Below are 23422 nucleotides of genomic sequence, written 5' to 3' on the forward strand. Positions count from 1 at the left end.
CTTCTTAAAATAAAGAGGGAACAGCAGAGCCGGGAGGGCATCCGCGAAGCGGAAACCTCCAGCCAAGTGCTCGGACCTGCGTAGCCGTTCAGACTGATTGATTGATCGGTCCCTGTCCCTGCGTGTTTTAGAGGGAACCACTTGCTCGAGGAGGAGCGACGGAGCCTCGATTAGCATTTTCTTGTTTACTCATCATCTTGAGGGGTCTCCCCCCCTTTCTTTCATTTAGTGGAGAAGACGGGAGGGGGGGGAGAGGAGGTTGTGGCTTGTGTTATAAAGGAGGCAAAAACTGTCAATGGCTTAGAGCATCTTTTGGGAACGAGGAAGGAAACTAGCGTGTGCCTGTTCGCTTAGGGGAGCTTCTCCCCCCCCCCCGTTTCTTGTAATAATAAGTGTGGGTGTGTGTCTATCTATGTAATATATATGGGGGGGAATCCAGAGGCGCGCCAGCTGTGAAGACATAGGGAAAGGAGCAAGAGAGAGAGAGAGAGAGAGGCATCTCCCCACTCGGACCCAAGAGGAGTTTGAATTTCATTCTCTCGCGGAAAAAGGGGGGCAGAAACCCCGAAAGCAAAAAAAAAAAGGGGGGAGCAAAGCAAAAAACCAAAAAAAGCCAAAAAAAAAAAGAAAGCCAAGCGCCAGCGCGAAGGGTTATAAAAAGAGCAACTCCCCAAGAAGGGGGAACAAGAGGCGAGCAGGCGGCAAAGCGAGGAGGAGCCCAAAACTGGCAGCGCGGGAGCACTTGCCGGGGAGCCGGGGGGGCGCGCGCGGCGATGCAGCTCTGGACTTCGCTCCTGCCTCTGGCGCTCCTGTGCGCGGCGGCCAGAGCCCCGGCCGGCGGGCCCGAATGCGGGCTGGACGAGCGCTCGCGGCGGGCCCGGAGGGACGCCCGGCAGGCCCGCCACCTCCGCCCGCCCGCCCCGGGCACCTGCGCCACCCGCTTAGCCCGGGGTAGGCGCGCCGCCGCCAGCGCCGCCGGCCCCGAGGCCCCGCGCGCCCCGGCCAGGCGGCGGCCGCGCGAGGCCCGAGGCGACGAGGCGGGCCCCGGGCGGGCGCTCTTCTTCGGCGGCCAGGGGGCCCCGCTGCGGCTCAAGGCGGACCTGGAGCTGCCCCGCGACGCCTTCACTTGGCAAGGCTGGCTGCGCGCCGAGGGAGGCCAGAAGGCGCCGGCCGTCGTGGCAGGTAAGCCCGCGCCGCGTGCGGAGGGAGGCCGGGCGGGAGGGCCGGCGGGCGGGGAGCCCCGGCCAGCTGCGCGCCTCGCCCGCGTGCGCGGCCGCCGGTTTGTGTTGGTGTAACGCCGGCACGTGCTGTGGGGCTCGCCGCGCGCGCGCGCCCGCGCGCTCTCACACACACGCACACACTAGCCGCCTCGGCTTTTTTGTGAATGGGCGAAAGGCAAAACCCGACCACGCCGTCTGGGGCAGCCTGCGAAGGGGAGCGGAGCCTCCCTTTGCGCTTACTTCTGAGGAGACGCGCGGAGGCCGCGGGTGGGGGGCAGTCTGGGCCCGATCCGGGCCGGGTTGGGCGCTCCCCCCGCCACTTGCGACTGTTCCAAGGAGGAGGGCAGGGCGTGCTCGAGGGCTGCGACCCGACGCGCGCCTCCTCGGGAGTAAGCCCCATTGAAGCCAACGGGGCTTGCCTGCTGAGTAGAAAGGCGCAAGGGTGAGTTAACTTGAGGGTAAGTCCATTCAGCGCAGCCGGGATTGACCTGGAGAGTAAGCCCTGCTGGTTGCAGTGGGATTTACTGCCGAGTAAACTTGTTTTCGGGACTGGAGTCCTACGCGCTGTTCTCTGAGAGTAAGTCCACTGAGCCCAGTCGGAACTTACTTCTGAGTAAGTGTGTATAGAATCACTGCCACTCTTCCCTGCCCCTTGTCTTGACTGGATCGTGCCCCTTGCTCTTTAAAAAGTTGAGCCCCCCCCTCCAAAAATCACTTTTTCTGTCCCCCCCCGCCCCCCCATCCATCTCTGCGAATTCAAGCAGAGGTTTTCCAAATCCTTGAGAAATATTTTACTGGCTTGGATCATGGAAAGAGTTCGTCATTTACAGTTTGGGGATACCTGTAAGGGTGGGATGAGCCACATTCATTTAGTGTCCTTTAATGTTGCAGGAGCTTTCAATGTGTCTGAGTTACTTTCGTTTTTAAGATGCTCCATTCAAGCCTGTGGTTTCTTCAAATGCCATAAAACCTCTTTTAAGTGTATTAAATAGGACAGTTAAAATCTGTATGTGTGAGTTTCGGGATCTCTAGACACCAACAAGTTCTTTGCCCTGGCGGAGTGTATGGAGAGGGCTTTTTTTTTAAAAAAAAAAATCCAGCATTTTTGAAATTCCTTCTGATATTGCAAACATCAAGGCAAGATCGCCTTGCAGAATAAATCGCTTGGCCTCAGACCCAACTGTTGAACTGCAAGCTTGACAAATTGTGAGGTCTGTTGATGTTTCCCTTCTTTGAATGTTCCGAGGCTGCTTCGCAAGCCATGACACACGCCAGTCTTCTCCTTTCTGGAAAATGAGCCTGAGAGAGAATGAAGACATCTTTTGGGGTGTTAAAAGGGGTGCCCTGCCTCGAGGGGTTGGGAAACCCAACTTGACACGCAGAGTTCCCCCCTTCCTCTATCCAGAGGAGTTAGCCGTGTTAGTCTGTAGTAGCAAAATCAAAAAGAGTCCAGTAGCACCTTTAAGACTAACTAACTAACTAAAATTGGTTAGTCTTAAAGGTGCTACTGGACTCTTTTTGATTTTGCCCCTTCCTCTATATTATCTTCACAACATCTCTGTGCTGTTGGTATAGGCTGGAGAGGATGTGTAAGAGAGCTGCTTTAGACAGGAGGCTCCCTTTAAAGTCCGGAGGGAGAACTCTGTGCACTTAAAGAAATGCCGATGCCTTCAAGCAACAGTGAGGGTTTCCCTCTTCCTGGAGTCAGTTCCTCCTCAGCCTTTCCCGCCAGCAGATGCATTTCTTCTTTCTTTGCGCTGTCACAGATCGGCCTCTGGGGCCGCTTCCCGTCTCCCCTCCTGCCACATTTACGTGCTTCTCTTTCTTTATCTCCAGCGCCCTATACTTGACCTACAAGTTTGCTGTCACTCAGGGAAGTCTCTCCCCAAACCAAAAGAAAACAGAAGCAGCCGTGAAACAGCTTTAACTCTCCCCCTGCCTCTCGTTCTCGCCGTCGTCCTCCTCCTCCCACGTTCTGGTTGCAATGCTCCTGCACCCAAAGAAGGTGGATCCAAAAACACTTTGGTTGTACTACTATCTAGCTCTGAAGAGACAGGGTTGGTCCTGGGAAGAAAGAAAGAAAAGATCAACCCTAGATCAGAAAGATATCAGGCTGTGGTCTCCCCTTTCCCCTCACATATATATTCAGTCCTAGCCGTGACTTGTGGCTTTAAGCCATCGATTGGTTGAGCTCAGACAGTGGAGCAGGTTGAGGTGACATCCGACTGTGTACAGTTTACATTTGCTTTTTAATCTAGATGCCTGCTTTACAAAAATCTGGCTAATCTGAGTTTATCCCTGCCAGTACACGTAATGTAACATTTGCAAAAAGTGTGAGAAATAAATGCCCTTTCATTTGATGGAGGTGGGGGGGGGGGGTTAGGTTATTCCTTGCATTAAGACTTGGGTTGTCAACAACCTGGAGAAAAAAAATGCCCTGCCCCTTCAGTGGAGACTTAATGGGATTTCATTTACCCTTGGTGCCCATGAAAAGCTTCAACTGCCCATTTCCGTACATTAAGCATCTCTTAAAGAGGTAGGGCATTTTTTTCTCCAGGTTGTTGGCAGCCTTGATTAAAATACTTGGAGTATTGGATGCCTGGAAATGCCCCCTGTTTAACAACTTAAAATTTTGAAGGATTAGGATTTCTCTCTCTTCCTATCATTTAAGGAACCAGGTTTGTTGACTGGGAGCCAGGTTTGGCTATGTGACCAAGCTTTTAATGTCAGCCAAGGAGCAACTTTTACATGCCCGCCCCTATACAGTAGTTATCCTCAGATCAGCAAGGACTGGAGAGAGAGAGAGAGAGATTAGTATTTGTCCCTGAAGGGGCTATCATCATTCCCAGTTGCCAACATTTGATCGTTTGTTGTTCTTTTTCTTTGGGATGTGATCATGAACACTCTCTGTTGGTTGTCATGTTCTGTTTGCTCCTGTGATGAGCTTAGGAAGAAAGGATGTGCTCCCGTCAATTCCACTTTCTCTGGGGGGGGGGTGTCCGGAGAGTTCCACCGATATAGCTAAAAGCAGGTTTCCATGGTTCTGTGGTACAGTTGATGAGTAGTTTTAAGACTTCGTCATTGTTACGCTGTGGTGGTGGGAAGAGAAGAGGCAACCTGACAGGGACTTCTGAAATGCTCTCTCTGTTCATATTGGACTTCTTCCTTCCAGTGTATTATGGGTGGTCTTGCAGCTCTGGTTAGAGCACGTCCATTGTAGAAGATTCCCAAATACTGTGAAGTGAAACCCCCTTCTATGTCTCAGTCCATCAATGCTGGCATATCTTATAGGGCTGTTTAAGGCTGCTGCAGCTCAGAGGTAGAGCACATGCTTTGCATGCTAAAGATCTCTGATTCAGTATCAAACAGGGACAAGCCCCAATAAGTTAGGCAATTGAGGTTCGCTAACGCTGAGCTAGATGGACCAACCATCCATTTCTATATAAGGCAGCTTCATATGCTTTAATGGGAAGAGCCGTGGTTCAGTGGTGGGGTGTGTGCGTTGCACACTGGAAGTTCCAGGGTTCATTTCCTGGCATCCTCAGTTAAAAGACCCCAGGAAGCAGGAGAAAGTCCCCAAACTTTCCCCAGTTTCAGTACTGAATTAGATGGATCAGCGAGCTGACCTAGTATAAGGTGGCTTCGTATGTTCTTTTCCCAACCTGATCTTAGCAGTAGAAAAGAGCAAGAGTCCAGTATAGCATCTATAAGATTAACAAAATTTGTGGTAAGGTATGAGCTTTCTTGAGTTACAGCTTACTTTTTCAGACATAGCCATCTGGAGAAGTGAGCTGTGACTCATGAAAGCTCATACCCTACCACAGATTTTGTTATTCTTATAGGCGCTACTGGACTGTTGCTCTTTTCTGCTGCTACAGACAAACACGGCTACCCATCTTGATCCACCTGATCTTGGTGGTTTATGAGAAGTGTTCCTACCATCTAGCATGCTTCTCTCTTCTACATCATTTTCACCCCCCCCCCATTTCCTCCTTTCTTGCTTGCCCATTTCTAGCTAGTCCACGTGTTTACTCCAGACTTGAGCACACCCTGTGAAATAGTTCCTTTCAAGTTGCCCCCTTGCTGATGGAAGTCTCCTCAAGTGCAAAAAGAGTCACTCATTTGCTCTTGGTCTCCAAGAGTCCTTTCGCTGCTGCTCTGAAGTTGAAATTTCCTTACATCACCACCCGTTGCAGTGTGTGTGTGTTTTTTTTTCTAAAACAGCTAATTTTACAGTCCTATTAAAAGGGTTCGTCATCTCCCTGGGCCATCCCTCCTCTCAGAGGGTAGGCGGCCCTCAGTGCGAGAAGCTGCCAACTTTCACACTGCCTCAGAGCAAGGCTATTTCTGAACCTGTTTGACTTCTGCGATATCAGCTGCAGTCTTCAGCGCTGCCAAGCTACCGAGGAGAAAGAAAATAACCCTGAAAAATGCTCCTGGCAGCTATTTTCTCCTTGACTTATGCAATAACTGTGGTGTGCGAGCAACCATGCGCTGCCCTCGCCTGCAAAGCATGCACAGCAAATAACGCTGTCTTGCACAGTGTCGGCTGGTCTCCCCCATTTCAGAGGCAGATCAGTCTTACATTGGGCTGTTTGTGTCCAGAAACAAAGGGGTTAATTTTTCACCTCTCCCAGCCCTAAGGTATGGGTAGGTGTTTTATTCATTAGATTTTTGAAACAATCAATGTTATTTTCAACACTGCCAAGTGTAGTTCTCCTTGCTTCTGTAGGCTCCATCTTGCTTCCGACAGAAGAAGGTGCTCAGAGAAAATGTACTGGTTTCCATCCAGACTTGGTCAGCTTATGTTTTCTTGGAAACGCAATGGTTGATTCTTGAATGGCTGGGGGTGGGGAACAAGTTCTGATGAATGAGTTGGAGTGGGAAACCGCATGTCCGCCAAGAGAAGTGAAAGTGAGTTGTCAGGGTTTTCCCTTCTCTCCTTCCCATCTGCTGCTTCTTGCTGCCTCACTATCCTCCCAGATGCCAACTAAGAACATGATCCTGAGTTAACAGAGTGCTGTTTGACAGGAAGCACCGGAGTTTTCCCAACTTTTGATCACTCGTGAAGGCAATTCTGTAGCAGGGTCCAAGATGAAAGTAGAGAGGAGCAAGGCTTCCCCAAGGAGCGCAGCAAACCTTTCTTAAAACCGTAGGTTAAGTGCATATGAAACAGTCTTAGAAATGCTGAGCATCTGGGTTTGGGCCAGTGGGCCAATCTAGAGACTTGTTATTGATCGTGCGAAGAAAGCACCCAATATCCAAATAATAGCTTGTGAAGCCCAGTAGCCTTTGGTTCTGGTTCTCAGTTTTTTTTTAAAGCTCCTTGTTCTTCCTTCAGCCTTTATGGCAAATCTGTATTCAGCCAACTGAAGGTGAAGCATTTTAAAAAGTTTAAAACCAGGACTAAAAGCTAAGAATTGGATTTGGAGGGTGGGGCAATTAATTTTGGCATTCTGAATCTTGTTTTGTAAATGACTGTGACGAATCCAAAAAAACCCTCACTCTGTTTCTGATAAGCCCCTGATTAATCATTGATGAATCTTTCACTAACATCAGTCGAGCATGATACATTTCACAATATTTGAGGCTTTGTAACTGTTTAGTGTTAATCTGTCTCCTGTAATCTTCCTAGATCTGGAGGTGTCAAGTACACTAGAACTATGTGTAAGAACAATGAAGTATTTAGACAGATTTAAGAATACAAAACCCATAATACAGTGTAAAGTGGAGTGAATATGCACATACAAAACTATCACTGTCTTGTTGGGGTTTGTATTTCTTTTATATTCTGTTCATGTTGTCATATAGATTGTTTTAATTGAATGTTCCAGTTGTGAACCAGGTTGGGCTGTTTTAGCGATGATGTAGCATATAAATATTAAATTCTAACAATTCATACTGAAAAGTTTAATAGCAAATAGAAAGACAAGATTGTCTTACTGATTTGCCTGAAGTTGGGGCTGTTCTTAGCGAACAGGGACAGCCAGAGTGTATGAAAGTCACCCAGTGAGTTTCCAGTTGAGCTGAGATTTGAATTCTAGATCTTCGTATCTCCCAAGTCTCCTGGGCAAAGTTCACATAAGTACTATTCTGTCTGCTTTAATTGCTGCTGCTCTGAATCCCAGACCTCATTCTAGTGCCTGCCTGTTCCAAAGTAAATTCTCCCCCCTCCCCGACAGTGCTAAAAAATAAGAATATTTATTCAAAACACTTTGCTCAGCTGTATGATGTAAGTGTGTAACTTTGTGGTGCAATTGGCTCACTCGCTCCACCACTCATGCTCCCTCCCTTATCGCCCTCTTCTGGGTTTAGCTCCTTCTCTTACTATCTCTCTGTCCTTGATTCCCCCTCCCCATCTTTCCCTCCTCTCCGATAGGCAGAATTTCCATCTGTTTGACAAGCAAATACAGTGGTTCCGATAACGATAATCTCTGTTCTGTTCCATTCATCTTTTATCCTGTGAATGCAGCTAGCCCCTGATTCCCAAGAACAGATACCAGCTCTTGAGAGACTGAAGGCAGAGATTGGCCACATTTCTTTTAAACAACGTGGTGCATGTTTCCCTTGTTGACAGTGTGCAATGGTTTTATGCCAGAAGTATGGAACAGCCTCACCCTCCATTTCCGTGTCCACCTAAAAAAAAAAATCCCTCCTCCAAATCCAGTTCTTCATTGTGGCTTTTCAAGAATGACTTTGGGTTGTAATCCTGCCATTCTGTTTAGGGAAGAGTCTGTTCCCCAGAGGAATTTTTCGTTTATTTGGACAGTTATACCTCGTATTTCTCTCCAGATTAGACCCAAAGCAGCTTACAATGTCATTCTTCTCCATTTAATCTTTATCACAACCAGGGCTTTTTTTCAGCTGGAACGCGGTGGAACAGAGTTCCGGAACCTCTTGAAAATGGTCACATGGCTGGTGGCCCCACCCCCTGATCTCCAGACAGAGGGGAGTTTAGATTGCCCTCTGCGGAGGGCAATCTAAACCCCACTCTGTCTGGAGATCAGGGGGCGGGGCCACCGGCCATGTGACAATTTTCTCCGAGGGCAACCCACTGAGTTCTACCTCCTCTTTTCCCAGAAAACAAGCCCTGATCACAACTGTGAAAAGTGGGTTCGGCTGGGAGAGAGTGACTGGCCTAAAGTCCCCCAGGAAGCTTCCATGGCAGAGTGGTGATTCAAACTGGTGTCTCACAGCTCCTAATCCAGCACTGTAACCTCTATACCTCACGGGCTCTATAAGAGAGGAAGACTTCTTCCACTGGAGGAAAACCTGATCCTTTGCCAAGTAGAGTGGGAGGATACAACCATTTGTTATTTATTTATTATTATTTATTACATTTCTAGTTACATTTCTGTTACATTTGTAGTTGCGTCTCTCAGCTCTTCCATGCCAGTCCAGTGTAATGGCTAGAATGCTGAACTTGGAATAGAGTGACCAGGGTTTGGGTTCAGCCATGAAGCTCACTGAGAGCCAAGCTACAAGTGACGCCTGACACAGGTTGGACACTTGTCAGCTTCCCTCAAGTTTTGATGGGAAATGTAGGCATCCTGGGCTTGCAGCTGTAATGGAGAGGCAAGTTGTAAAACCAGGACGCCTACATTTCCCATCAAAACTTGAGGGAAGCTAACAAGTGTCCAACTTGTGTCAGGCGTCACTTGTAGCTTGGCTCTGAGTGGACTTCGGCCAGTTATTATTTCAGCCTAACCTATCTCATGGAGTTGTTGCAGGGATAAAATGGGAAATAAGAACTCTATGCTTGTGTCTTTGAGTTCTGTGGAGGAAGGAGACAGGATAATTCAATTGATAGATTCTTCTTTCTTCAGTATCATCTTGCCCACTTAATGTGGATTATAGGTGTGGTGGCCAGTCTGTGCTCTGAGTCTATATTACCCTGGGAAGCTATCAAAGCTAAACAGAATATTACTTAGTAAGGGTGCAAGGTGGGCTGTATTATAACATACCAAGGAGCTCTTAAATTAAAAACTCCAGAAGTAGGATGCTAGTATTTTACCGTGCAATCCTATGCAGCGTTACTCCAGTCTGGGTCCATAGACGTTAATGGGATTAGACCGCAGTACCTACATACACGATTGATCTGTTATTCTCCTAGGAAAAGCCCTCCTGGATCAGACCAAAGGTTCATCTAGCCCACCATCCTGGTTCCCCTTGTGGCCACTTAGATGATTCCAAGCAGGGCATTAATGCAACTGCTCTCCTGCCTGGTTTGTTTCCTGCAGCTGTCTCTGAACATGAAGGCCCTCCTTAGTGATCCTGGGTATCCTGACTCCCGTGAATTTGTCTAATCCTCTTTTGGAGCGGTTGCTACATCTTGCAGCAGCACATTTCCATAAATGATGTCATAAGAGCCCTGCTGAATTAGCCTGCTTAGGTGGATCGGAGCATTGTTGCAGCAGCTTGGCAGAGCAAAGGGCCGTGGACATACTCTTAGCTGCCTTGCTGCACCATGGCGGCAGAAAGCCTGAGGATGGCTTTGCATCTACCTATGCAACAGGCATCAGACGATGCCAAAGACCACGAGGGCTCTCTCTGCATGGTCCTTCAGCACTGCTGACTGTGGCCGGGTTCCTCTATTGCTCAAATGTGGACTGAACTGCTCTTGGACTTGTGGTTTTACAGCTCAGTTACCAGCATTACAGGAATTCAGGTGGAGGAAGAGTTTGCAAAGTGTAGGGAGACAGTGTTGCAGGAAAGCCCAAAGATGTCTGTCATCCTCTCAACCCTTCAATCCCTACCCTCTTGCCCCATGTTGAACTACTCTCACTGTGTTGCCTGCTGTGGCAGGTAAACTCCTGCCCTGATGGCTTTTGTCCGCTGTAGGCAAAAATGGGGTGGGGGGGATGATGTAATGAATGCAGCAATGTCACTTCCAGTCACTACGTCCATGACACTCTAGGAACTTCCCCAAACCCTGTGGTCTTCACCATAGAGATGGGGGGGAATCCCTAGAGCATCACATGACATTCTTTCTCTCCACCCTAAAAGCTCTTGGGATTCTCTCTCACTGTGCATGTACACATCAGTGCTGGAGAGTTATAATTAGAGCTCTGGATGTGTTATTTGCCTCTGTTTGGGGATCAGGATCATGATGTTGGGGAAAGTAGGATTTTCCTGCACCATTTTCTGAAATATCTCCCTCCACCCTGGCTTACTTTAAACCCTGGGAAGAAAAGAAATACGGGCATAATATGAGTCTCTCTTGTTTTCCAACCCAGGGCTTAAAACAGGCAGTGGAAGGATCGTTTTCAAACCAGAAAGTGGCTCAGTGGCGGGGGAAGATAACCCCCCTCCTTTCCAGTGCTAAAGCACTGATCAGGTTGCCAGTTCCAGGTGGGAAAATTCCTGGAGATTTTGGGGGTGGAGCCTGGGGAGGGTGGGGTTTGGTGAGGGACCTCAGCTGGGTGTAATGCTGCAGAGTCCAGCTTCTAAAGCAGCCGTTTTCTCCAGTGGGACTGATCTCTGTTGCCTGGAGATTCTGTTGTAATTCTGGGAGCTTTCCAGCCACCACTTAGCTCTCAAGATTGCCTCCCCCTCCCCCCAAAAAAGCTACTTTTGAGGGACAAATTGAATGCTTGGAGCACCAATTTCAGAATGTGCACATCAGATTTTGCTTGACCCTTGGAAGTGTTTGCCAGGATGCTGTAAAATGTTTGCATTATTATTATTTTTTTTAAAATAGCATTTGGACAACCTGGTAAATAATCAAACAGCCACATTTAGATTTGAGCTCACAAACCACCATCTGATATTTCAGTTGGGGGTTTGCATGCCATTCCCATATCCCAGGCTTGGCACCGTGTGATCCAGCCCGTATCCCCCTCCATGCTTGGAGCGATCAGGTCATTGGAAGAGATTGGTGCAATTGTAGTGTTTGTGTGTGCCGCCTCTGAAGCTTCTGAAGCGTGCAAAATTGTTGCTTCTGCTCCTGGCGTCTTGTGCAGGCACACTGCCACGGGCGTGGTTGGATCCAGGCAGGGAAAGAATAAGCTGACCACAGACCAAATGACTTTGGCTTTGGGAGGTGAAGTCCCAGGATAAGAGGGGCTTTGAAACATGCATTCTTGGCAAGGCACAATATCCGAAAACGCACACTGAGGGCCGAGCTCTGCTCTCAATTACTCTGGATTTATAAGGGGGGAAACTCTGTCGAACAAAGGTTAGTGGTGTTTCCCCGATGTGCATGCGGGCGGAACTGAGAACTGAAATAAGGCTCTAGATTTATAGAGATCACCAGGGGAAATCATTGTTGTGTGGAGGAGCGCCCTTGTCAGTTGGGGCGAGACCTCTGTTTGCTGTGAGGGATGATTTAATTTGGGCGTGTTTTGCTTTCAGCAATTGGAAGGGGGAAGCACTTCTCCGAGATGGGCTGTTTTGCCTTTCTGCCTGCACCTATCATATTCCCACTAGGCTTGTAAAAATCAAGCTCTGTACAGTATATACAGTAAGTTCTTTGTGTCTCTGGCAAGAAAGGCACATGTGAAGCAGTGGCCCCCCAATGTACTCCCCTCCCTGCTGTTAAAACTGCAGCCTCCAGGAATGATATCCCCTTCTCTTCTGTTTACAAACATGTACAGCGGGGGCGGGGGGGGGGAATGCAGAAGGAAAACGAAGGCTGGTGAAATGAAAGTCAGCATATGCTTGTTTTCCCTCGCTGTGAGTTTTTCAGCCAGCGGGTGTGCTGGATCTTTCCAACTGTACATCTGTTTATAGGAATCTCTTTGACAGACAGCATGGCTATCTGCCTGTTTAAGCGTCGGTCTTCTGCACTCTTTTACTTCCGTCATGTGGCAAGAGTCTCTCGAACACATGCCTAGAAGGGAGGGGGGGAGCAACAAACCATCACCAAAACAGTCGCGTAAAATCACTTGAAGGACTTGAATGAGAAAATCCATTCCCTGAATCCCCAATAAATGGGCCCAAAGTGGGCATTAAAAATGCTGAATGAAACCTGAAAGTAAACACTTTGATCTCCCAGGGAATTATGTAACTGTGTTAAGCAAAATATGTTTAGGGGAAGAGATTGATCCGGTGACCTCTGTAGTTTGCTGCCTAGGGGTGATTTTGAATATCTCACTCCCTATTTGATTTTGCTTCTCCCTTGTGCAAATCTAACCTGTGATTCTTTGTTTTGGCGCACCGTTCTGTTTCCTCACACCAGACTTTTGCTCATAAAACATACACATCTTTTCAGTGTCACTAAATCAGAATTATACGTCTTGAATATCTTCTATGTACAAACGACGTAAGGGGTGTGTGTGTATTTACTGTAGGTTAGATCTTGCAGATCTCTCCACTAGGTAGTGTTTTCCCGTTTGAACAGTGAGCCATCCTCTTATGTCAGCAGAAGTCTTCATGCACCGGAGGGGAAGACTGCTGTAATGGAATGGGTCCTCAGGATCTATCCTCTTATAAATGGCATATAAAACAATGCAACTTTTGTATACAATGGATTGATTAGTAGCAAAAAGCAAAGAACTGAAATAACAAACAGGCATATAAAAACAAATGGAATAGGGGCCATTTGATCATTGCTCTTGTGGGCCAATGGACACAATTTTTTTCGGCTCAAGTAGGGGTTTGGATCATTATCCCATCTGTTGTGTCCTGCTAACCTGCCTTCAAAGGGTTGGGTTACTGTTTCTGAGCTTCTTGACCTCAAATGACCTCTAGTCAAGTTCATTTCTTTTTAAATTTTCGTTTTGAAAATCCACCCCCCCCAATCCTCCACCCATCCTATTGCATCTGTGTATCTATACACAGTCTTCCCTGCCTCCTTCACTCACATCTGCTGATAACCTGGGTTTTTGCCTGAGAAAGCTCATTTTCCCTGTTTTGTTTGATTGTTCTCAAATTAGCTCCCGCATCCTCTAGATTTTGTATTCACTGTGAAAATACACACTTTTGCTAGAAGTTTCACGTAGGTAGCCACGTTGGTTGGCAGTAGAACAACAGAATTTGAATCCAGTGACACCTTAGAGACTTCAGCCCAACAAGATTTTCAGGGTATAAAGGCCGTTTCCACACGTCTTACCTTGTTCCAGAAAACAGCAAAATCTCGCAAGAAGATGCTGTTAACGCGTCTTCTCGCGCGATAACAGCGTCTTCTCGCGCGATAACAGCGTCTTCTCGTGCGATTTCATGCGAGATTTCGCTGTTTTCCGGAACAAGGTAAGCCATGTGGAGATGGCCAAGGTTTTGAGAGTCAAAGCTTTCTTTTTCAAATACAAGCCCTGGACTCAAATCCTACTTTTGGTAAAAGCTGGCAACTCTCTGTAGCCCAGACAAATGGCTACAATTATTTATTGCATTGGGAAGTCCTTAGCTATGAGCCAATTCCATGGAAATCAAAAAGGATCTCTGGTCAGTCAACTCATTCAGGATCTCAGCATTTGTGTAGGTCGAGATAACAGGGCAAATGATTGTATGGATAAGTAGGCTTCTTGCAAAAAAGCAAAGGGGGTTTTTCACAGCCAATTGAGAAAGGAAAATTCTTTGCAGTAATTATAAATGCCAACCTAATTTCTGGGATTGTTCATTGCAAACACGTTGTGACTGTTTCATGGTGAGTCTTAAAATAACAAGTAGAGTTGGAGGTCGGCATGAGATATACAAGTACCTCTTGAACCTTAAAATACAATTCAAGCTAGTCTCCAAAACAAGTATCTGCAGTGGGCACCTTTCAGTATTCTTCATTCTGCAAACTGAACTTAAATTGCAGATTGAGGAGAGGTTGTGGCTTGGTGCGTTGCATGCCGAAGGTCCAGGGTTCTGTCCCCAGCACTGCCAGTTAAACGGCCTCTAGTAGCAGATGTTAAGAAAGACTTTGATCTTCCTGAGTTCTTTAACAGTGGTAAGAGTAGACAGCATTGAGCTAGATGGACCAGTGGGTACCATGAGTGGGTACCATGATCTGGCATAGCACAGTTTTCATATGCTCATAGTGAAATGGCCAGATGTACGTACATATGGCCAGATTTATCATACATCAGTACTTTATATTTACAGTTAAAAGGTTTCCATTTCTATGCCTGAGATGCTGGGAAGTAGACGGCGTTGAGCTAAATGCACCAGTGGTCTGGCACAATATCAGGAAGTTTCATTTTTATACGTTGCCTGATATTGTGGCATTCCACAACTATTAAGGTATATACATGGTAAATATATAAATCCTCCCATGTCATGCTGCGCCTCTGCTACTAGTGCACACTTTATGATGTAGCCTGATCACTTAGGATGGGCTCGGTTTGTGTGGGAATGTAAGTTACATAAGAAAAGCTCTGCTGGATCAGACAAGAGTCCATCTGGTTCGGTATCTTGTTTCCAACATCATGGATGCAGAGGAGTTCGCCATGTCAGTCTGTAGTTGCAAAATAGTAAAGAGTCCAGTAGCACCTTTAAGACTAACCAACATTATTGTAGCATAAACTTTCAAGAGCCACAGCTCTCTTCGTCAAATGCATCTGGTCAAATGATGAGTCGGATGCTTCAAAGAAATGTAGAGGTCTTCACTGTCTTCCAGCTTGTTTACAGGCACAGTTAAAAATTTATTTATTTAATTAGATTTCTAAACTACCCTCCCTCTTAACCAGGCTTAGGGCGGTGTACAACATTCTAATACAGTTCTAACAGCATAACTCAATTTGCATAATTAAACATATAAATGGTTATAAATTGAATCAATCAAGATAAAAACCATTAAAATGGTGCAATCTAAGCTATATAGGGATTCCATTTCCCCGGTGGGGGCAGGGGAACCCCTGCTGTCACCCTCTGCCCCTCGACTCCACTTATCAGACCGGCAGGGGAGGAAAACATGGGAACTAGGGTTGCCAGGTCCCTTTAGTCCCCCGACAGGGGCCTGGGAACCCAGCACTCACCCTCTGCGGTGATTGGCATCCCTTTTCTCGTGCGCGTTACATGTGCGCATGCTCCCGGTGTGTATAGTGATGTCACTTCTGGGAAGTGATGTCATCACGTGGGTCAAAGGGTGGCCCAGGGTGCATGCCTGTGCTCGCCGAAGGGTGGGCCCATTGCAGGGCTTGGGGGCATGCCATGGTGGGTGTGGGGCTGTGCCGCGCCACCCAGGGGCACGTTGTGCTGCCCGGGGGCACCCCAGGGGGCACCTCCCCTGCTGGCCAGGCAAGTGGGATGAAGGGGGAGGTGGTGGGAATGGGATCCCTTGCCCCCGGCGGGGGATTGGCAACCCTAACAGGAACGGGCCTCTTGGGTGCACTCCTGGGGTGGCACAACGATGTCTCTGATGTCATTGCGTTGCCTAAGAGGACTCATGCACTTCGCTGCAGGCTGATTGGGCCCCCAACGGACCCAGCTGGGCCTGTTTGAGGCCCAAATTGGCCCGCTGTGAAGTGCATGTGCACTCCTGTGCCTGGGCGGTGATGTTATCGGAAGTAACATCACCAGAAATGATATCATTGCACAGCCGTGGGGAAGAAGGAGGTAAGAGCCAGGTCTCTCCCCTCCCGCCCCCCACCACTGAGAGGGTAAGGGAGTACCTGAGAACCCTGCAGCTGTAGATGGTGGCCATTTCCACATGTACCGGCATAGCGCTAAACTCTTGCAATGAGGGCATCTTCCTGGCGCGGTTGCTGATGTCATCGAGCCACGAAAATGGAATCGTGACACGATGATGTCAGAATCATGCTAGTATGTGTGGAAACGGCCAGTGTTAAACAGTATATATTTATAAGGGGACAAATAATGGGGCTGGATATGGTGGTAACCTCTACTATAGACCTGATGAAACAACTCTGCCTTACATGCCCCGCAGATGCTTACTTGGTCTTATAAAGTCCTTTGCGGTCTGGGAATAGGGTCTCAAAAGAAACTGCAGAGGTTTTCATAAAAGGCCATCCTCTGTGTGAGCATCTCTTTGGAAGTTAAGCAGGTGACTACTATAGACAGGGCCTTTTCTGTGTTGATGATGTCCTGATTATGGATTTCCCTCATTTTGAATGCTCTCCTAGCCCCTTTTCTGTCATATTTCAGGCACAAGAAGAGTCTTCTACTCTGACCAAACTTTTAATGACCGTTAATGTTTTGCTTAAAATGGTTGCAATTGATGTTTAATTGCTGGAATTTGGCTTCTTAACATTGAGGCCGCATGATAGTGTTGAATCAGTAGTTTGCTTTGCTTTGTACAATATTCTGGCTTTGCTCTCTTGGCACACAGTGTGAATGTTGGGGAAAGCTGAATTCTAATGGGGTAAAACCAGAAGAAGTGGGAAGGTTCACACGTGGGCCATGTATGTATGTGTGTGTTGCCTCACTGACAGCGGAACTACAAGTGACAAAAGGCACAGGTTGGACACTTGGCAGCTTCCCTCAAGTTTTGATGGGAAATGTAGGCATCCTGGTCTTGCAGCTTGGCTCTCTGACTGCTGTCCAATGGACTTTTCAACTGTCACTTGTCCAACTTTCCGCCAAGCTGCCTACATTTCCCATCAAAACTTGAGGGAAGCTGACAAGTGTCCAATCTGTGCCTTTTGTCACTTGTAGTTCCACTCTATATTTGTATGAATCCTCATAGCAGTTAGGTTTGATTTTATCTAAACTTTGTAATCACTTATGATTTGCTGGGTTAACTTTAATGTTTTTCTTATGTATGGAAACTGCCTTGAAGACCATTTTTGGTGGCAAGTTGGGATACAAATGGTTTATATAAATAAGCTGACAAGGAAGAGATAAAGGCAACAGCCTCCCTCCAAGTTCCATAAATTGTGTACTTCTTGAAGTACTTTGTTTTATCTGTCTTGATTCTACTGCCCATTCATTTCAGTGGGTGACCAATGGGTGATAACCTTTTGTGTGGTTGTGAGAAGGAGAAAAAAATTATCTCATTTCTCCACACTATGAATGGTTTTCGTAAAAGACTGTCACGTCTCCTGTCTTCCTTGTATTTTTCTGAACTAAAAATCCCCACGTTCTTTAATCTTTCTCCATTTTCCCATTCCTTGATCACTTTGACCTTTCCATCCCTTGGACCGCTGTCTGGAGAAGCAGAGGTCCCTGAGAGGCAGATGGTGGCCATCTAGCCCCTGAAGGTTATACTCAGAACTCATCCACACCTCCTGAAAAGGAACAGTGGTTTGCCTGTCATTTCAACATTTGCCCAGTTGTAAATGTACTTTCTTATCCAAGAGTGGAGCAAGTACATCCCCATTTTGTTCTTGTGGTCCCATCCATCCTGCCTCTTCCTCTTTGAACATGTACAAAAACAGAACAGCTCAAGCATTTGCCAAATAGAGAGGGATCATTCATGAGGCCTCAAGTTTATTGTGAAACTGGAGAGGTCATTTGCGCAAAAAAAAAAAAAGCTTGGGGGCAAGAGGGTCATCTTGAATAAGACTAGAAAAATATTAGACGGGCCGAAAGAGAGGGCTTTTTTTCTGGGATGAAGAAATTATGCAAATTGCGATCAGTTTTGCATATCTGGTCCACAGAGACCAGCAATTCTTTTATCCATGTACTTTTTTTTACTAGTGATTGAATCTAGGACCTTGTTCATGCACATCATGAGCTTTTAACCACTGAAGAGCAGTTCTTTTCTGCCCAAATTCCAATGCCTACTTAACCTCTTTGGATTAACTGTATCATCCTAAACAGATTTACACCCTTCTGTTGATGTCAGTTATGACGTTCCCTCCTCCTCTTTCTTCTTAGCCCTTAAATGGCAGAAATGGCACCAGAGGCATTTTTAAAATTCAAAAGTAACAAAATGTTTTATTTATCTTAGAGGGGAAAAGTTAGATGAAGTCAGGGGTTGAGTATTTCTGAGGTAATTCAGCATAGGTATCTCTGAGGTAAAATCAGTACATGCACAGACTGTGGTTCTTATGCTCTTATGTTTAGAGGCTTTTGTTCCTGTGTTTCCTCCCAAACACTCTGGTATACTGTCTTTTAGTGTTTTCTGTATCTTTTTGGTTTAAGAAGGCTGGTACTCACTTTCTAGTACCCCCAACCCCTTCCCTTCAAACTCCAATGCTTTCCTTCACTAGTTAACTGAATCAGAAGGGCTCCCACAGGCAGTTTCCAACCACACCCGACCAGGGCCGATTCCAGATGGCCAGAAATTGCGGTTTTTCTGCGGAAATAATCGCTTACCGGCCACACGTTCAGTTTCGTCTCCATCCGCTTTGTCTCGCAGCGTGCCGTGCCATCCCACTTCCGGATGTTCGCACGGCCAACTGAGGTACCCGGGATTGGTTGTTTCCTCCCTGTCACAGTTGACATCGGCGGCCTTCATTGGTTCGCATTTCAGGTTTTTTTTAAAAAAAAATTACGTGTTTTGCGCAAATGCGCAAATGCGCAAATGTGCAGGTATGCGAATATGCAGCGTCAACTTTTGTGCATTTGTGCATTTGCGCATTTGTGCGCATTTGCGCAGTTCGATGTGCGCAAACATGCAACTGCGCAAATGGTGCCCGGTTTTAAAAAAAAACTAAGGGAATATTGTTGCCGGCCAGCCAGCAAAGGAAGGAGGTAAAGGGGAGGGCCCCTCCATGGCGACGAAGCGTCCAGAAGTGTGCAAACCCGCAATACGGCGTTCACACCGTCCGCTTCTGGAGCGCAATACAGCGCCATGAACTGGAGGTAAGCAGGGACGGGACATTACGTGTTTTAACGAGTGAGGTCGCTGGAAAAGCGAAAGCACTCGCTTTATTTGTGCCCGTCTGGAATCGGCCCAGGGATCTTTTGACTCTCCAGAGCTACCTCCCTGTTTGACTGGGTGGGGAAAATCTCCTTAGAAGATCTACCCTTCTCTTTGACCCGAAGTAGGTCTGCACCTACTTCCCAAACCTCCTTGCCAACTTGCCCCAGTTCTCCTGTCAGTGTTAAACTGCTTTAAGTTAGGACTCCGTCTCCCAACTCTTCACTCTCCTTCTCTTTCAGCTAGGACTGAAAACAGACTCTCCGCTTTCCAGCTCATGCTACCCAATCAGATTCCTTGGAGTAGCCTGTCACTCAAAGCTCTCTATGCCTGTGAGTGGTTAACCCTTAACAGTCCTTCAGCTGTTTGTACCGTTTGTACAGTAGGATAATGGGAATGCTGATAGGCTACTTAAATAGGGATCTCAGGTCCCCTGGTGGGGGCGGGGGATCCCCCATTCCCCCCCCTGCTCCCTGCCATAACTCACCTGGCCATTGGGTGGAAAAGGTGGGGAACAGTCCTTCGAGGCACACTGCTGAGAGTGGTGTCATTGTGCAGGGCCCAAGAGTGCTCCTGCGCCCTGCGCAATGGGATTGCATTCATGGAGCCAAAGAACAAGGTGAGTGCCCAACCCCCCTTCTACCGGGAGGGTAAGGGAACCTGACAACCTTATACTTAACTGAATGTAAAGTGGAGACATTCACTTGTTTTTATGGCATGTGAGTAGGGTTGCCATCTTCCAGGAGGGACAGAGATCTCCCAGAATTACAATGATTTCTAGGCCATAGAGATCAGTTCCCATGGAGAAAATGCCTGCTTTGAAGAGGGGACTCTGTGGCATTATACCCACTGAGGTCTCTCCTCAAACCCCGCCCTCCCCAAGCTTCATCCCCAAATCCCCAGGAATTTCCCAGCCTGGAGCTGGCAACCTTACATGAGAGCTACCACCACTACGACCACTCTATAATATTTGCAAAAAGCTTTAAAACATAATCAAGTTTGCTTATGAATTCCAAACTTTTGTTCTTTCTCTTGGATCCTATGACTTCCTTCCTCTAACAGTGTCTTTCTCCATCAGAGGACTACTTTTTTCTTTTTGAGGAGCTCCAACATTAGAAGAAGACTTGGAGAAGCTACATCAAGGATTCAGCCCTTTGAGTTTAGCAAAAAAAAATTAGTCCCTGTTGTAAATGTCAGGTTAGTAGAGATGCTCGTGTTTTCCTCCTCTGACAAGCTCGTTTAGATTACTGCAGGTAGGATGTAGGATGGAATGGCAGCACTTTGTCTGATCAAATCCTTATCTGGACCTCTTATCCTCCCTCCCGACTGACTTCTGTCTCTTGTGCAAGTGCCTGCTTTCTTTCTTTTTTTTCTCCAGCTGGTATTTGTTTTGTCTTGTCGAACAGCTGAACTGTCACTAGAACAGAGCGGCTGATTTGCGGCTGTCTTGCATCCAGCGGAACAGGCTCTTTATGCTGTCGCTGCAGAACTGAATCGTTTGCCTTTTTCCTCTTCGTGCAGTTGAATGCTGAAGCTTGAAAATCCTTTTCTACGTCGATGGTCATGTGTCAGTGCTGGCAACTGCAGTGATTTTCCTGATGGCTTCACACTCGTTACTCAGTACAGGAATGGGTCCTTTAAACCAGATCAGGATCAGGAGCAGGTTGGGAAGTTAAAATGGTCCAGGAGCAAGCCAGGGTGAGTGGCCCCTGTGGCACGACAAGCGAACTCTGAAAGGGCCACTTGACTGGCAGAAACCAACAGTGGATGTTGGCTCATCAGTTACTTCCTCTTGCACAACTGCCAGTTGTCAACAGGTGAGCTTCCTGTTGATGGTGCCACTGGCTAGGTCTCAACTGAGTGGCCCCCATAGTGCTGGCCAAACTACTGGCGGTTTGGTTCTGTTTGCTCCAGACTGCCAGTAGACAACTGAGAACTTTCCCTGAAAGTTGATTGAATGGCCAATCTGCCCCTGAACAGGATGACAGTGCTATTCAGGGACTGTGATTGGAAGGTACCTGTTGAAGCAGTGTTGCCAAAGCTGAGGGGTCCCAGGCCTGCTCTGTCCCTGGATGGGAGTGCTCCATATCCTGCCTTGAGATCTGAGATGAAGGAACAATGGGATAGAATTATAATTAAATAAATAGGGATTTGTTAGTAAGTTTCAGATGATCTTTCAGAGGACTAGCTCAGCTATGGTATAAAACTACCATAGAGAGTCAGTTTGATGTAGTGGTTAAGAGCAGCGGGACTCTAATCTGGAGAAGTGGGTTTGATTCCCCACTCCTCCACTTGAAGCCAGCTGGGTGACCTTGGGTCAGTCACAGCTCTCTCAGGGCTCTCTCAGCCCCACCCACCTCACAGGTTGATTGTTGTGGGGATAATAATGACATACTTTGTAAACCGCTCTGAGTGGGCGTTAAGTTGTCCTGAAGGGCAGTATATAAATCAAATATTATTGTTCATGTTATTAACTAGACTTGTAATTAACAAGTTACTTTGGCATCATGAATGACTAGAACTTGCCCCAAGGGGTCCCTCAGAATCAGGTTTGGAGTACTTGTTCCATCATGCATTGAGTCATTTACAAAAATGGACTTCCCAGGTGCTGATCAGGCACTAAACCCAGCCAGTATTTTTGTGCTGATAGCATCCTGCTCCGTTCTGTCCAAGAACTTTTGAGATTTGTATCCTTTATTTTGTGCTGATAAGGACTATGTAAACTAATATCATAACTCAGAGTTGTTGTGAGTGTGGCCTTTGTCTTGGGAAGGAATGTTTATCTCCTTCTGCTGAGGTCAGCCCCAGGCCAAGAAAGGTGTGAATTGAACTTCTTTGGGTCGTTTGTAATTTTTTATTTGTTAAGAACATGTTGCTTTCTATTAAAAATTACTCAAGGTAATTTTTTATAGAAAGTTGAGAGTAAAAACAGAAGAACAATTTATGATTTCAATCAACATTTAAAACAAAAAAAAATCTTATTCTGTCTTCAAAGACAGAAGAAGAATCAGCAACAAAAGGCTCCAATGAAATTTTAAACAGGACTTTTCTGTACATCCCTTTGGTCTTCTCCGAAGATGTATCCACAAATACATTTTTCGTTTGCATTTCCCCCCCTACTTTTTAAAAAAATTGCAGCCTCTGAAGAGCTGTACTTTAATGTTGAGTGTCTTTCCCAAGATGTGGTTCAAGAGTATTGTTGCTGTTAATTTACACGGATATTGTAGAGGCTAGTCACATTTGTTAACTAAAAGGCTGACATTGCCAGATTGAGTCGTCAAATTAAAACACAGGTTTGCCAATTTTAATCACCCCTCCTAAAAATGTGATAACAAAGGAAAAATCCTAAGGAACTCACAAGCTATAATCTTTGAAACTTCCGCAGTTCATTGAGTCTGGTTTCATTTCATTTTATTTCAATGGGCCCACTTCAAGCCATGGATTCAGCAGTTTGATGTGTTATCAATGATTATAAGCATTCCAACTTCTCAGAAGTTGAAGAAAGAGCGATCCATGCAGAAGAAGCCATGCAGAAGCCTTCCACATTGGAGTGCATGATGTAGGTGGTAGCCAATAACACGGTTGGGAAAAGAGGCGCTTTACTGCACCAGAGCACAAATAAATTCTATTAGACATTGGGAACTGAAATCAGCTAGACACTGTTTCAGTTTTCAGTGGCAGATTTAGTATAATCTTTAGTTTGCCCTTGACTGGGAAGTTGATCAAGAACTAGAGCATGATGTACCCTCTACCGTTTAACAGATGAAAATAAGGACCTGCTTGTAACATCCCTCATCTCATCCCAAGGATCACTGCCAGATCCTCATTATTACACACTGTAGAAGGATCTACCCCTCTTGGCTACATTCCTTTACTCTGCTGTTCTGGGTTAAAAAGCCAATAGGGTGTTGGTTCTTTTGGTTAAAGATATGCCAGGAAAACACCATTGTCCTAAAATCAAAACAAACTTGGGTAAAAGAATAGGTTGTGCACTGCTTGTCACCTGAGGCTTGGCTCATGCATGCAAGAGAATGAGATAGTAGAGTAGTCTGCAATAGGTCAGACCATACGTTGTGGATTCCAGCACTTTGCATAAAAAACTCCTTATTCCTTTGCATTAAAAACTCCATGCAAATAGAAAACTTGCTGACCAACGTCCTACCCCCCCCCCCTTTCCCATTGTTAGGAAGACACTAGGATTTTAGCAGTGTGCCAGTAAAAGTCTAAGAGTGTAACCTCGAAAAGCCAAACATTGGGATCAGATAGGGCCAAAGATTTAACAGTGATGGGGACTAGAGAAGAGGTGTTGTCCTTGGCCAGTGTTCTCAGTGGCAAGGTCTTATCACTGCTAGTATCATAGAAAGTGGCTCTCTTCCTGGCAGAGCAAAAATAGTTCACTTGGAGCACCTTTTCCAAAACCAGCTTTTCCTTACACGTCCGTATCCAGCATGAGATTGCTACCTACTCTCTGCTTTTCAGCGCGTGGGCCAAGCAGTGTGGAAGCTCTGTAATT

At 46.6% G+C, this 23422-nt stretch overlaps 1 protein-coding gene across 1 annotated transcript in view; it reads left to right on the top strand.

The window, feature by feature from the left end:
* Positions 1–773: 773 nt before the first annotated feature.
* Positions 774–23422, top strand: part of PAPPA (pappalysin 1) — a 286686-nt gene continuing 264037 nt past the window's right edge. Inside the window, exon 1 of the mRNA XM_054998574.1 lies at positions 774–1182. Coding sequence (XP_054854549.1) covers positions 774–1182 — 409 coding nt within the window. The remainder of the gene's footprint in view (positions 1183–23422) is intronic.

This window comes from Eublepharis macularius, chromosome 14 (assembly GCF_028583425.1).
Source record: "Eublepharis macularius isolate TG4126 chromosome 14, MPM_Emac_v1.0, whole genome shotgun sequence".
Taxonomy (NCBI): Eukaryota; Metazoa; Chordata; class Lepidosauria; order Squamata; family Eublepharidae; genus Eublepharis; species Eublepharis macularius.